Here is a 16,473-nt window from a genome sequence, read left to right as displayed (position 1 = left end):
TAAAATTAAACGATGTTATCAAAAAATAACACAATATTGTTTCAATTCACCTCTCAGTTCCAAGCACTTAATAAAAAGATATAACTTAGTCCGAGGTTCCAAGCCACCATGATTGACGGCAGTAAAATACTGTACTCTGTATTACAGTATAAGACACTATAAGTATAACAATTTATTCTACTGCCTCTGTACTATAGTAGAATTGCAATCACCGAAATTCCACAACGCATAGGGAGAACTTTATCTGTGTCGTATTGTTTTTCTATTATTTAGATATCATAAATAAATTTAAAGTTATCAGTTTGTGAACATTAGGTTTTTTTGTTTTAATCATTTAATTATTGAAAATTATTGATTAGTGCTAACAAAAAAATGAAAACACTACGACACAGATAAAGTTCTTCCCTATGCGTTGTGTAATTTTGGTGATTCTACTATAGGCACATATAGACGGAGTATACCTAGCTGTCCCGTGCAAAACAGTTTTTGCTATGTTGTACATATTTTATAAGACGGAGACAACACTAGCGGATGTACGTCCTCACAATGATTAGAATAAATGATCACTAATTGCTACTCACAAACATTTACTCGACACTCACTTCCTTAAAAATTGCATGCCTATATTGAACTCCTTAAAAACGGTCGATATCGAATCCCCTTTATAAAAAAAAAGTACAATATTATGGTATTTACCCGTATTCGGGGCTTCAGTAGCAGCTCCGCAGTAATAACCGTTCCCCTCAAAGCCCGGTTTACACTGACAGCTATAGGTTCCCACTTCGTTAACGCACATAGCGTTCGGATCACATCGATCGATCCTGTCTTGACACTCGTTGATATCTACGCACCCGGACTCGGCACCGTACAACGAATGGAATCTGTGTAATAAAAAAAGTACACGCGTGACGATTAAAAATTAGAACATATTATTTTGTGTCAGATTCTGCTAACACGAAGCCACGAAGGGTTTAAAAAAGATGAGTTAAGTCAGTGCAGTCTTACGACACAATTGTTATGAATTATAGGTAGGTACATATTAATTAATAAATTATTATAGTTTATTGGTAAAAGATGATATTATTTTATTCTGCAGCAGCTCACTCTGTTGTATGTACCTATATATAATAATAATATATAATATATATATATATATATTTCATTATTTTTAAAACGATATTAGGTGCATCGTTGTTAGTCATCGTTATAACAATAGCTGACAATAATAAGTAAACATTTTATATTATTATGTACATACCCTAGATTGCATTCGCATCTGAATGTACTACCTTCCCTGACACACGTACTGTTCGCAACACATTTCACATGTCCGTCGCTGCAAGGGTCCTGCGTGTCTTCTATGTATCCGTATGGGTATTTCGTGTATGCCGCATACAACAATAAATTAAATATTACTTATTACTAATAAGTTTAAGCACATATAGGCACTGCCGTGCCACAACAACTATTTGAAGTTGAAAAACTTCAGTATTTATTAAGTATTTTACTATTTTAGTACTCACCAAACGGCAGAAATATGTTGTTTGTGCTGACCAGTCTTAAAATTTTTACTTTTTCCTCGTAATAGGCGAATGCTTTGGAATTCTGCAACATGAACGACGTAAAACTTTTGGCGGCCTTGTTACATGGCTGAGAGAATTCAAATTTTTGCGCCACGGTCACTTGCTGTTCGAAATCCGACCCTTCCTGTTTGTACCTGTACGTGTAATACGAGTGCATACGACCTGTTCAAATTTAAATATGAAAACATTGTAATATTATATACAATATATAGACATTCAAACATTTGATAGCTAATATTATAAGATCTGGTTACCTTAAAATATATGATGGGTGAGTGGAATATGTTCAAATACAATTTGAGGTTCGGGGGCTATTGATGTTTAAGGGGGCCTAACCCCTAGAGCCCCATATTTGCACCTATTGTGGGTGGGTATTGATAGAAGGAAAATTGGAAATTGTATTGGTATAGCGTAGGTCACCTAAAATTATTTAAGCAACACCAATTTTTTTAACTTTTTTTTTTGACAAACGCCTCTAGACTCTGGTTGACTGAGTATATAGATAACCTATACAATTTTAATTTTACACTGCGTTTTTAATTTGTATTTATCAAGATCTTAATTAGGTATTTATGATTCCAAAAAATATTTTTTTTATAAAGAAATAGGTTTTATACACAAGTGGAAAAAAAAAACAAAATGATACTTTAAATGGGTAAACACTCGTATTCTCGAAAAGTTTTATGGTTTTTTGATAAATATTTTTTATAAATTTATTAAACGGTCATTTATTAAAGTCATTAAACAAAATATTATTATTATTTTATATGAAGTAAGTCTCCTCCCAGACTAACACAACTCCCGCCTAAAATAACGAAATATTCAAATATCATTAATTAAATTTCTCAATGAACTTTTAGATCCATCATTATTCATTAACCCTCTACCATATTCCTTCTTACCATTGTCCTTAGTTAGTTAGTTCTTACAATCCTTTACTTAATACTAAAATATAAACAAATAACATATTATAACCACACACACTCTCAACATTCTTGACATTCAAATAGTTTTGTTAGGTACTCAGCTTAGTCCTCACCGTAGTCATCATCTTATATAGGTACTCGATAACTGTGGTTCTTACTATCGGCCAAATAAGCCAGCCTATGCCCTATACCCACGATGTAGAGCCTTCAATAGAATTCCTCTTCACCAACCGTCCCACCGACAATCAACCCAATCCCTATAAATCATCTTACAGCCCTTTATTAAAGAATAAAGATTATATAATATCATATATCGTGTGAATAAAAAAAAAATTAAGTAAAAAACTATTTTATACTGTTATAATTTTTTTAGTATTTCAATTTTTATATTTAATAAGTACTAATAAGTCATAATAGTGTTAGTTTTATTTATTATCTACTTGATTTAAATAATAATATTGTTCTTCTAAATGTCCACAAACTCGTAGAACATCGTATACCTATGTCCTACACAATATTATCTCAATTATCTCACTCACCGTTCGCAATCGTATACTGCTGATGATTGTCGTTGGGCAATGTGAATCTGGTATGTGGCAACGGGACCTGAGGCGTTGTTCCCTGTACGGTGGCGTCCATTATCAATTGATCGAACGAATTGAGCCCGAAAAACCGTTGATGAATGGTTATCCTGTGTTCGGTTCCCGGAAAAGTCACTTCGGAAGTATAGTTTACCACTCCTCCTATACATTGACACAATCGTAAATGCGTGATGATATAATATAATGTGACATATACGACAAATTGTATGCACTTAATAAAATGCAAATTATTCATAATTACTAATAAAATTAGGCACTCAAAATGAGTGTTTGAAACATAATGTGTAATTAGAATTGAATGCAAACAAATATTTTTGAACTTCAATTTGTAACCTAACCTAACCTAACTCTTCTGTAACTTGTTTATTTAGATAGTTTCACTGGACCACAGGGATTTCAATAATATATTATATATAAAAATGTAATTGCAAAATTAAAATATCTAAGGCATTTTTTACAATGTCCGCGGGTAAGTGACTGATAACGCTATCCGTCAGAATTATATCGGTAACACAAAATAAATTCTGCCGGTTCGTCTTATATAGACAACATAATTTGTCGAGATCGACTTTAGTTTAATCTATATATAATATATATAGGTATATAAATAAATATTGTAATAATCCAATAATCACCGACCTGTCAACTGGTATCCGTTGTACGCGTTTTCCGAGTGCAAAGAGAAAAGCCAAGCAACTACCGACGGGAACACGGTCAGGTATTGCAACTCGAAACCCAGGTTGCTGGGCACGTCCGAGATAGCCATGTACACGCGGCCGTCCATCGTTGCCACGTAAGCCTGTAAGTCCGACTCCGGCATGGAGATCCCGTTGACGTCGATGCTGACTTTTCCACTGACGCGGACTGGTACGTCTGCACGAGTAACATAAAATAACATAATACTATAGGTAATGTATTATTTTCGCACGGGTAAGTACTGCATAGACAGTAGTTTATACTGCGAGTACCTACATATAATATAGACCATGGCTTAAATATACTGTTAGGTCATTGGCACTCATTGCTGCAATAGTACCTTTCAGGCACGTAGCCAGAATTTTTTAAAATAACGTGTTTTAATTTTATATTTAAATACAATTTGGGGGGGGGATGTTCACACATCTAATATATTTTAACACCCAAAATACCCGCACTGGCTACGCGCCTTATACCTAGCTGGTACCCCCCATTATAGTACCCTGAATTTCAATGCTAGCACCCCGTGAATCTCTTAATCATCTTAAATAATGATAAAAAATCTTGGACAATTACCACTATGTGTCAAGACTCAAGATAGACTATCGGACTTATCAATTATCTGCATAGAAATATGAGATATGGGCAGGTATAGTCCTTATCAAGCGTCATTTTACATGTCATGGAAATTACATGTCTTAACTAGTAAAATTACAGTGAAACTTTCATATATAACGAACTTCCAATTAACAAAAAGTTCTGTTTGACTAAATATGTTTGAGAACCAAACCAAATTAGAACCAAATTTATTTAATTTAATTTTAAGGAATTCTCTATAGTACGAATTTTTGTCACCCGTGAACCCACGAAACTTCGTACTATGGGAGTTTCGTTGTAAGTACATATTAAATAACGTAAAAAAACATAATTGTTTGCATAAATTGTTATAAATATTGTGCCTGTGAATTGAATGCAGGGAAAAATCTCAAAATATTCACTTTAAAATGCTGTAATGATATGCTCACACACCATTATAATGAACTAAAATTGTACAGAATAATAAACAACGGCCAGACTGTCGCTTGTAGAAATCGGTCGCATCAAATAAAACCATTGATAACGACAACTAAGATATTGACACGCACTCATAACAATATTACGTAGGATGTGTGTGACTTTATTTTATGTTGACGCCAAAGAATAATCTAGTTCCCAGGCCCACGATAATTTAGTAACAAAGCCACCCACCACTCTCTGGTCAGCATCCTCGCGTCCGTCCCTTAAATCAGTGCATGAGCACCAGCCACCAAGTAACAACCTCTCAAGTACCAAAGAAACCGATTTCAACGAGCGACAACTGGACTTCTTATGCAAGCAATAATCAGTGCGTTCGTTAATTCAATTTGTGTATTTGAAGTAGTACTTTATCTTATCTAAAACCTAAAACTCTTACAATATTGTCTACGAACAACTGCGAATCAGGTAAGGCATATGATGTAATATTTTATGTGGATTGCAGTCAATACGTTCTATGTGCTTTTTTCCATAAAATCATATTGTACGGTCTATTTGATATAATTCTCGAATACACGATCTCGAGAGCCCTCCGAACACCTGGAGGAAGGTAATAGCGTAATTTTACAATTCTAACTTTTACTATTTTAATATAACTATCGGCAGGAGCCGTATTTATAATTATTTATATTTTATCTTATTTTACGTTATTACAATGCACTATACATGAAAAATAAATTCAAAATCGGTATAAAAATCTATTAAACTGTGATGAGAAAAGAATTATATTTTCATTTATTTTTAAGTTTTTACAAAAATGTATAAAACAAAAATTAAAAAAAAATTCATAAAATGTTGGTAAAATGTTTTTAATAAATGAGAAATGAGATTCGTAAAAACATACCTTTTTTATAAATTTTATTAAGTGGCGTCAACCGAACCTGAGTGGCGGGGGATGCTTTCTTGGTGGGGGTCAACTAGGCTAGAAGGTACCGAAAAATGTATACATATTTAGGAATTAGGTATTTAAGCAATAAGTATAACAATATAATAATATGTAATATGTTATAATTTTATATTTATAAATTTAAATTCTTTTACAATAATTCAAAATTGTTCGTAATGGATATTCGACCTTTTCATCTATGATTAGCATTAGATAACTTATACAATATATTATAACCAGATTATAGCTATATACCTAGGTATAATAGTAGGTAGTTTATTATAATTAAATCAAGAGTCGACTTACTTTCTTTGATACAAGTCACTCCGTTGCCAAAGTACCCTTGCTTGCATATGCAGCACATGTCCCCTTGTTCGTAATCCACGCACGACGCTTGGTTGTGACACAAAGCTCCGGCTACCGCGCAAGTCAAACCTTCATCTGAAACATAGTGACATTAAATATTATTATCATAATAATCATGGTAACAGAGAGCAACGCCGTCACAGGTAGTGGACGAAAGTGGGTTCTACAATGTGTCAATATGGTGAGCTTAGTCACCTCTAATAATTCCCATTTCCAACCACTTTCAAACATTTCTACATTTCCACGTTTGACGAGCATTACTTATACGAGTTACACTTTATAAATTATAATATACGATTATTATATTATATAATACCATTTTGGAACATAATACTCTTAATTTTTCCCCAAACCATCTGATTCCGAAAAGAACAAAATGTAATATGTTGACATGAATAAAACGGGGAAATAATTTATAATTGTTCATAAAATATTATACAAGTGTAGTTTTTTCTTTTGCTAAAACGATGCGTAAAGCTACATAATAAGTCAATAAGATAGGTACCTGGTCGGACGCTCCCGGGAAATTCAGGTGGTTCCACGTTTTCATTCGGTCCAATGTTGCCCACACGATACAACCAAATGCCCGGCGCGTCCGTGTTACTCCATCTATGCATAAACAAGATCAATCAATTTAATCGTATACAATTTGTTATAATATGTGATATAATTTATAAATTAAATTATAGGTATCTATATTTGTTCGCATGAGCTAATAATAATTATTTTTAAAAGAAAATTCCTGCGGATGGTGGCTTATATTATATTAGTAGATATAATAGTTGATACCATTAGGCATTAATACTTTTATGACTTTATTATTGAATGTAGGAACACAGCTATGCCCGTTGTAGGGACTAAGCATCTCCATTCAAACGAATGCACAGTATCGGAACACTAATTATAATTTTGGAGGGGTATAATTTTTTTAAAATAAATAGGTACCGTAAACTTTGGCCCACCGTTGGAATTTTAAATACTTCTGTAAGCTGTGATGTATAAATACCCCATTCCCGGGTAACTTTGGCTCATTTTTTTTGAAAAATTATTTTATGGTTAAAAAATTGGAAATTAAATTTTGCAGAGGGCATAATATTTGGATCCACGTAATTATGTCAAATTTTTTTAATTTTAGTTTTTTATGTGCAACCTAGTTAAATTTAGTCCTAAAGTTGAAAAATGCTGAAAAATGATACAAAGTTACCCCGGTTTACGGTAAGGAGTTACATTTAGATAGTCAAGAAAGCACATATAATTAAGTAACTATTAATTTCGCACCCTTCCTTAACTAGGTAGTGCCTATCGATGTCTTAAATATTTTTTGTAATTGACATTCTCTTTATCATAAAAATACAATAGGTTACGCAATTGAAATTTAAAATGAATAAAACATGTAAAATCTGACACTGATGTAAATTTTATTTTTACCTAGTAATACACTACTTGGTAAATTCAAGCTGTTGGTTGTAAAAATAAAAATATATAATATAGGTACTTCTATAAATTATAATAATGGTAAAATATCAACAGTATAAGTAACCTTTAACATACCTAGTCTGAAATATAAACTCAAAATACCAATAATAAGGTAGAAGTGAACTTTGTGAACTATAGATATTTATTTATCAACTGTTGACTACCTATTGTTAGTTTTAGACGTTTCTACGTTCGCTACATAAATAAACTTCTTGTATATTCAATTTAAAATGGGAGCGTCGAGCATATTATATTATTATATTTGTATTATACATTTATACCTACCTAGGTACGGTTATAGACTATAGTATAATACTAGTAAATGTGATGAAATAAAGATAACGATATTATTTATGATTTAATATTTTTAATAAGTTTTTACTTAATATTTATAAGTTACCTGACGCGATTACACTTTTCTACAAGTATTTATTTAAATTAAAATACGTTATAAACATCGTGTGTTGAGTAAGTTATTATAGACACTCATAGACAGCTGAAGAGTGAAGAGAATCCATGAGATTTACAATACAAGAAATATTAGCAATAAAGTAAGTACTAGTAAAAAGTAGGTTAGGTTAGGCTAGGTACTATGTTTAGGGCTCGGTTTAGGTATAAGTACTACCTGTTTATTAAAAAACCAAAGGTGGGCAAGTCAATTGGAAACTGGAGTTAGTCAAGTCAACAATAAGAACGTGCAGCTATAAGTCCAAAGTTAACAAATACCTATAATAAGCAATAAAAAAGTTTAAATTGGAAATTAAAAAAATATTTACTTAATTCAGTTAAAAGTTAGTTTACCTATTGGCTATTCATTTGTTTTAAATTTCCCCTGGGTTACATCATTTTTTAAATACTCCGCGTTTCCACCCCAGATAATCAACCTACCTTTGATATTTACTAAAATTATTATAACGTATGCATTCCACCTAACCGGAAATTTAGTCAGTTTAAATCGCACGAAAGTGTTTTGTTTTTGAAAATCACAAAACCTTACTTAAACAACCTAGCGACGACAAAATATATGACCGATTTACACCTCGGTGTAGCTGTGCAAGGGTACCTACTAATACACGTATTATGGTCGGTGGTCAGATAATCGAAAAAAAAAACAAGAAAATAAAGTTTAGTGGAAAATTTATCAAAATACTTATTCTTGTACAGTTCTACAGTTGTACGTTGTATTTTAGTGTGTAATGTAAAATGTTTGTACATATTATATTATATTTGTTATCCACCATAATAGGTATCATAACTTGTATTTTTTGATCTTAATTATATAGTATATTTGATCACCAGAAAATTCCTCATTTCTATACACTTATTATAATATACATGACGTATTTCTCGTAGACTTCACATCTCGAAGATCTCGCGAAAAAATCTAGATAAATTCATATAGACGACCTCAGTTTCTATCTTAGATTATAGTCAAATACAAATTTTGTCATTTATCTCGATAAGGTGTCTATAGATACAATGATCTAACTAAATTTAGCTATTGCACAACACTGGTTATTGCATCGAAGGACTTACCTGTCCAAGTAGGTAGGTGTCTATAGATACAATGATCTAACTAAATTTAGCTATTGCACAACACTGGTTATTGCATCGAAGGACTTACCTGTCCAAGTAGGTAGGTGTCTATAGATACAATGATCTAACTAAATTTAGCTATTGCACAACACTGGTTATTGCATCGAAGGACTTACCTGTCCAAGTAGGTAGGTGTCTATAGATACAATGATCTAACTAAATTTAGCTATTGCACAACACTGGTTATTGCATCGAAGGACTTACCTGTCCAAGTTGTGTATTTGATCACTGCCCGATCCGCGGAGCACGTGTATGCGTCCGTCGGCGGCGCTGAACCCGGCCTGGGCCTTGGCGTCCGGCAGCCCAACCTCGTCGGCCAACCCGCCGAACGACTGCACCCACTGGACGGGTGACGGGTACGCGAATTGCACGAACGTCTCGTGGCCGTCTGTGGCCACGGCCACCTGGAAGGTGTTGGTCCGGTCGGCGTTCTTCTTGTAATAGCCCACCCGGTGCCAGGTGGCCACGAACACTGACGTGGCGGTGAACCGGCCCTGGTACCGCGGGTAAAACCTGGACACCAGGCCGTTGGCGTGGGCCAGCGTCCGCTGGTCTCTGTCCTCCCGGTAGTACACCTGTCCACTGCCGCGCAGGTCCACGTTGGCGTAGAATGCGGCCAGCGCCGGGTAATCGAGCGGGAACGGCACGTTGAAGAACGTGGGCATCTCGTTGTTGAACGACACCAGGCCATTGCTGTTCACCTGCGCCCGGTCAAGTTACACAATTAGGTCGGTAGGTATAAGTATAATATTAAAATTCATAACTTATTGCAATACAATATTATTAATCGTAGCAGGGACTGGAATCGAATCGAAAAGAACCGGTTCTGGTACCCGAAATCCCTCATAAATCATAATATTGGGAACCGGAACCGAATTCAAATGGTTTCAAATAACCGGAACCGAAACTGCCGAATCCATATTTTTAAATGAACAAAAATCTGGTTTTACAATGATTGTCTTGTGTGTTTACCTTCGTCGCCTGTGCTCAGTTTATTGGCTATAAAAAGTACTACAGAGTACCTACCTACAGAGAGACTTTGATTAACTATTATTACTTATTAGGTACTTTTGTTTAAAACAGTAAAATCTGGTACCAAAACCAGAATCAGAACGGTTAAATTGAAAATTATAATATTGTCTAAACACCATAAACTGTTAAATGAGCATCACCTATTCATTATCACTTATAAATGTAAAATAAATAATAATCATACAAATTCTGGTATGAATGTATGACGAATAGTAATCCAAACAGCCATTAAGGGAGCACACTATACAAAAAAAAAGTTCTTTTTTTATGAGTATTTTCAAGTATTAATGTTGTATAATATTATATACTCATAACTCACTTAAAAATTAAAATATCGTAAAAACCAACGAGAGAACAACGATCGTTTAGTTACATAAAATTAGAGCGAATTGACATTTATAATATTATGTGAATTTGCTCTAATAATTAATATTAAAACTGACAGCACCCTATTGAAACTAGCGAACGGAAATTTGCCATGTCGTCCGCCGTGTGTAAGACGAAGACAACACAAGCGGGTACGACGTCATCGGATAGCTTCAGCCACATAAAAAAAAACTGATCATGGAGTGGGTTAATGTGGGAATCTCTCTTTTTGCATTTCTCAATAATTGAAATAAAACCGCGGAAAAACGAAAATATTTACGCAACACCAGTTTTTGATAAAACCGTTGTTTTTTTGCATTGTAATTCAGAAAATAATAACTTACTGTATTTTAAAGTGCTGAGATATTAATTACAGGTATTTGATAATTTTACAAAATATTTATTGTGACATTTTTTAGATTTGGTATGATCTTAAAATAGTTTGTACACTTAACATTTTGAAGTTTTCATAAATTTTCTAAAAAGTTTTAATTTTTTTTTTTTTGATTTATGTAGATAGTTATAACGTTATTTCGTTTTAGGCGCACATTGGGTGTAAATGTATGAGGTGCTGGAATAGGTACACAGATTTCCTATTACTATAATTTAAATTGCATGTTGCAATTATTTTAAATATTTATACAATTAATAGCAATGAATCAAATCGTCTGTATGACGGTACACCCGCATGACGTGATCTTATCTCCATCTTACAAGACATTGTACAACATGGCAAAAACTGCTTTTCACGGGTAACCTCTCAGTCCAAGATAAGCAACCAAATTTCCACACTATAAAGAGGAGAACATATTGTATAGTAAACATAAGCAACGATGACTTATTTTTTCGATATCAGAACTAAAAAAAAAAAGTTATTCAAGTTTGAAACACTCAAAAGTAATGAATTTTCAAACAATAAGAACTTTTTTCGTATTTTTTATATCGAAAATTTAAAAACAACGATGCACAGTCAATGTTCTCCTCTTTCCATATGGTGTGAACTTTTTGTCTACAGCCCGAGTGGTGTCCTATACCTTCGCAAAACCGTTTTTGCCATGTTTTGCATTTGTAAGACGGAGACAACATGTGCGGGTGCAGCGAGTATAGCGACCTCTAAATAGTAAATAATATTTGTCATTCCACATTCAATTCGGAGTAGCCTGTAGGTTAAATAACATTAGTAAAATCCAGTGTATTTATAAATAGAATATAATTTCGTAACCAACTATGAACCGTAAGATAAGATAATATACAATTTTCTATAATATTATGATTGCCGTTTAAATGTTTAGACGAACACTGAAACGTGCGTTCATATTATAATATACTGTTTTAATCGTGGATTCGTGAACTATTTTCATATGTGTAATAGAAAAAAAAAATTCTGACTCAACAAACCGCAATAATTTACAAACGGTACAATACTGAAATAAATTTTACAGGGAACTGCACTCCCTATGTGCGCCTATCACGGTCGCTATGTATTATACTATTTTCGATGCACTGTAACATCAGACATTTTCAAAATATTTAAGACTAATTTAAGCTATTTATTATTTATATAATGAACATATTCGCACAATCACACTCTTCTACGGTACCTATACAAAAAAATAATGAACAGGTACTATTGGTCCAAAATTTAAGTTTGTGGTCTACTAACAACTTATCCGCTACCTACCCATTTGACCATCGTAATTTTTGTTATTTATAATATTATATAATATATTATATTGTAATATTGTATTATGATGAATAATATATTGTTTTACAACAGAGTTTCCCAAACTGTAGTAGTCCGAGGACCCCTAGGGCTTTGATTAAATATATTTAATCAATGCCTAGGGGTTGGTTATAATTATTATTGTTTGGTTAGGTTATTTTTATTACGGGGTGCGCAATAATTTTTACTATACTCTAAGGGGCGGTCCGGCGGAGGAATGGTCTGGCAAACGTTTTACAATATTAATATATTATGTAAAGTTTACATAAAAAATAGTGTTTATGACTTGTTCACCTACCAAATTACTGGCGTGATAGAGATACCATGATAATTATTAATTGTACACCTACATAAAAACTATTTTTGATATATTTAAAAAAAAAAAACTAAAAATATTAGAAATTTATAATATTATATTTGTACGTAAAAAATACATTTTGGAATACCTGTCCGGCGAATCGAGAAAAAATGATCATGCCAATATTGTTTGACCGTTTGAGTACGAGTCTGCATCTATAATAGCTATAATATAGCTATTTAAAGTCCCGTACCCTAAATCCGTCAGCCGTTCACTAATACTTTTTTTTTGTTTATGATAAAAGGTCCAAGCCACTAATTATGACTTATTTTAATGACAAAGGGAATAAGTCTTATAAAATTACATGCAATAGCTCTTAAGCCATGATGCGAAAGGGCTCAAGTCAAACAGGTATAATATATGCAATAAGTCATAAGTCATTATAATTTGAAGAAAATAAATAAATACTAAAATATATTTAATAATAAAATAACAAAACACTTATATATTATATACACCTATAATTAAACATGATTATGAATACAAAATTGAAAAACATTAAAAATTTACAAAGTTATAATGTTTTTTGTGTCTCCTGAAATCGTATCTATTTTTTCTCTTAAAAACCGTCCAACTTAAAATATACCTAAGCACTATCGTAGTTGCAGATTTAAAAATAGATTGAACAATTTAATCCATATTATCCATTACCTGTTGCGTAATTAATTATTATTTTATTAATTAATCCATATGATTCATACAATATAATTGTAATGATATGCTCACACACCATTATAATAAACTAAAATTGTACAGAATAATAAACAACGGCCAGACTGCCGCTTGTAGAAATCGGTCGCATCAAATAAAACCATTGACAACGACAACTAAGATATTGACACGCACTCATAACAATATTACGTAGGATGTGTGTGACTTTATTTTATGTTGACGCCAAAGAATAATCTAGTTCCCAGGCCCACGATAATATTTAGTAACAAAGCCACCCACCACTCTCTGGTCAGCATCCTCGCGTCCGTCCCTTAAATCAGTGCATGAGCACCAGCCACCAAGTGACAACCTCTCAAGTACCAAAGAAACCGATTTCAACGAGCGACAACTGGACTTCTTATGCAAGCAATAATCAGTGCGTTCGTTAATTCAATTTGTGTATTTGAAGTAGTACTTTATCTTATCTAAAACCTAAAACCCTTACAATATTGTCTACGAACAACTGCGAATCAGGTAAGGCATATGATGTAATATTTTATGTGGATTGCAGTCAATACGTTCTATGTGCTTTTTGCCATAAAATTATATTGTACTACGGTGTATTTGATATAATTCTCGAATACACGATCTCGAGAGCCCTCCGAACACCTGGAGGAAGGTAATAGCGTAATTTTACAATTCTAACTTTTACTATTTTAATATAACTATCGGCAGGAGCCGTATTTATATATTTATATATTTATTTTATCTTATTTTACGTTATTACATAATATTATGCCAACGTCCTATTGAATATAAAGTCGATAAATGCAAATAAGTATTTCAGTATTTGTGATCAATGCCATTAAAATATGATAATATTACACGACACACGTCGTGTGCAATCAACTAAATTATACAATTTAGTATTTACTATCTAGTCTACATAATTTGATATAAAAATATTATTGCAGAACAAACAGACGAGTGCGAAGACCGTTTTCGGCAAATGATAATCGTTTTCATTTGGTTTTCTTTGTTTTTATTTTCTAAAAAGAACGAGTTTTTCGATACCAAACAAAAGGGCGCGGAAATGTGTTCGGGGTAAAAAATGTCATTAGAAAATAATTCTATTCGGCATAACGATAACAATAGTCAATAATAATATTATAATATATGATAGAAGTATAATATACATTACTATAATAATTAAATATCAATCATATATTGTCCCCACTTGCCCATGACCACATTTTTTTTATAATTTTGTTAAATCTCATATGGTCATATGGGGTTATTTTTTCGGGGACTAAATTTCAAGGGTTATTTTTTCTTGGTACAGTAGTTGTAGGCACCGTAGCGACGTATCGTTATAATTATTATTTAGCAGTGCAATAGAGTGAATAGAATACCTGAAGAACGAATTCAACGAAGTAAAATACATCAATTCAGTAATTGTATTTTCTCAAAAATGTACTCACATTAGAAAATAGAATTTATTTATAATATATGTTCACCGGACTAGGTACTGTATTAATCACACAAACACTTGAAATCTTGAATATTGGCGAATTGGTCATAACATTTTCCCGTTTGGGTTAGGTTTTTAAATACTTATATTTACATAAACTATTATACATAGATACATTCTTCAATCAATTTTCGCATCAATATTTTGGCGCCCCCTGCATCCTCTTTAAATAAGATACATATAATTAATGTGTTTAGTGTACGTGAAATGTTTTACATATTATATAAAATAAGCGATCGATATGCATTTTAATATTAATGAACTAGATACCTACATAGGTACCATTGATATTTGATTAACAATACTAAATTATTCAATACGTAATGTACATTTACAACTTACTTATTATACATTTATCATATTATTATATTATTGTATGTATAAATTTAAAATGTTTAGAAAAATAATATGATAAATGATTAATGATTTAAAGTTTAAGATTTAACATCTAAATAACATCTATATTATACAGCTATAATATACACATATTACCTACTCCCAAAAACGTAATCTTTCATGTCTGACTGTTTGACCTTTTCTTTTGATTTATTAAGTATTGTAGCCTATAGGATATACTAAAAGAGTTTGCTGTATCAATTGACGAATTCAATAGCAAGTAATATTTATGGTAACTCATTTATAGGATGCATCAACTGTGTAATTTTAATAGTTTACTCCTGAAAACAAATTATTTATCTATAAAACATATTTGCCCTACTATTCAGTTGAACCAAATTCAAGCATAGTGTGATCACACGCGTTTTAAAGTTCACCAAATCATTAAACATTACTGAACGGATACAATTTTATATCATAGCAATATTAATTAATAATTTTTGATTTTATTTTTTTATCTGCTGTTTTGTTATTATTATTTATGACTTATGTAGATAACAACATTTTTATGTACCTACCTCGAGCATTAAATATGAGAAAATATAGTATTTAAAATTAAAACACAGTCTTGGTTAAAAAAAACAAATTAAAACGGTTTAAGTTGTTCAAAATTACTATTACTGGTATTTTATAACCATATGTAACGTAATTTTGTATATATATAAGTATTGATATGGGTTTTTTATGCAATAGAATATTAATGTGTAATTTGTTTTAATTTTCGTCATCACTTATAACACGGCTATTATTGGCTATAATTATCTTAATCTTATTAAAAGTTAACACACAGGCAGACATTATTTTAATTTTTTTTTAGCTAACAACAGAGTTCAACCCTGCTTGGGAGTTATAAATTAAAACTATCATAGAAATAAAATAATAATCTCAAAAGTAGCTAATATGTGTAATGATTGTGTATGATTTACTGATTAACTTTGGAATGCAATAAATATAACAACTTCAATATTTTTTTAACTTACGAAAATCGTGTCGTAAGTCTCATTATAGAACTTCACAGGCACACTGAGTGGAATGCCCGGGCTAGCAACCTCATATCCCACTCGTAACTGTGTATCACCGGCTGATGGTCCATAAGGGTAAACTAATTGTGTTGAACTATTTATCCCAAAGACCAGAATTAAAAGAAAAAACCGTAACAATTCACTGAACCGATCCATCGTTTTTGTTAAACTGAAAGTGACTGATGGCCG

At 32.2% G+C, this 16,473-nt stretch overlaps 1 protein-coding gene across 1 annotated transcript in view; it reads right to left on the bottom strand.

Annotated features, from left to right (window-relative positions):
* LOC132940886 (nidogen) overlaps positions 1-16,473 on the bottom strand; it is a 23,181-nt gene extending 6,708 nt beyond the window's left edge. The window contains 9 exon segments of the mRNA XM_061008687.1: positions 697-881; positions 1,259-1,358; positions 1,524-1,745; positions 3,049-3,252; positions 3,751-3,984; positions 6,074-6,208; positions 6,639-6,742; positions 9,410-9,906; positions 16,243-16,473. Coding sequence (XP_060864670.1) covers positions 697-881; positions 1,259-1,358; positions 1,524-1,745; positions 3,049-3,252; positions 3,751-3,984; positions 6,074-6,208; positions 6,639-6,742; positions 9,410-9,906; positions 16,243-16,440 — 1,879 coding nt within the window. The 5' untranslated portion in view covers positions 16,441-16,473.

This window comes from Metopolophium dirhodum, chromosome 3 (assembly GCF_019925205.1).
Source record: "Metopolophium dirhodum isolate CAU chromosome 3, ASM1992520v1, whole genome shotgun sequence".
Taxonomy (NCBI): domain Eukaryota; kingdom Metazoa; phylum Arthropoda; class Insecta; order Hemiptera; family Aphididae; genus Metopolophium; species Metopolophium dirhodum.
Note: the sequence above shows the minus strand (reverse complement) of the source record. Positions and strands in the feature narration are given on the sequence as shown.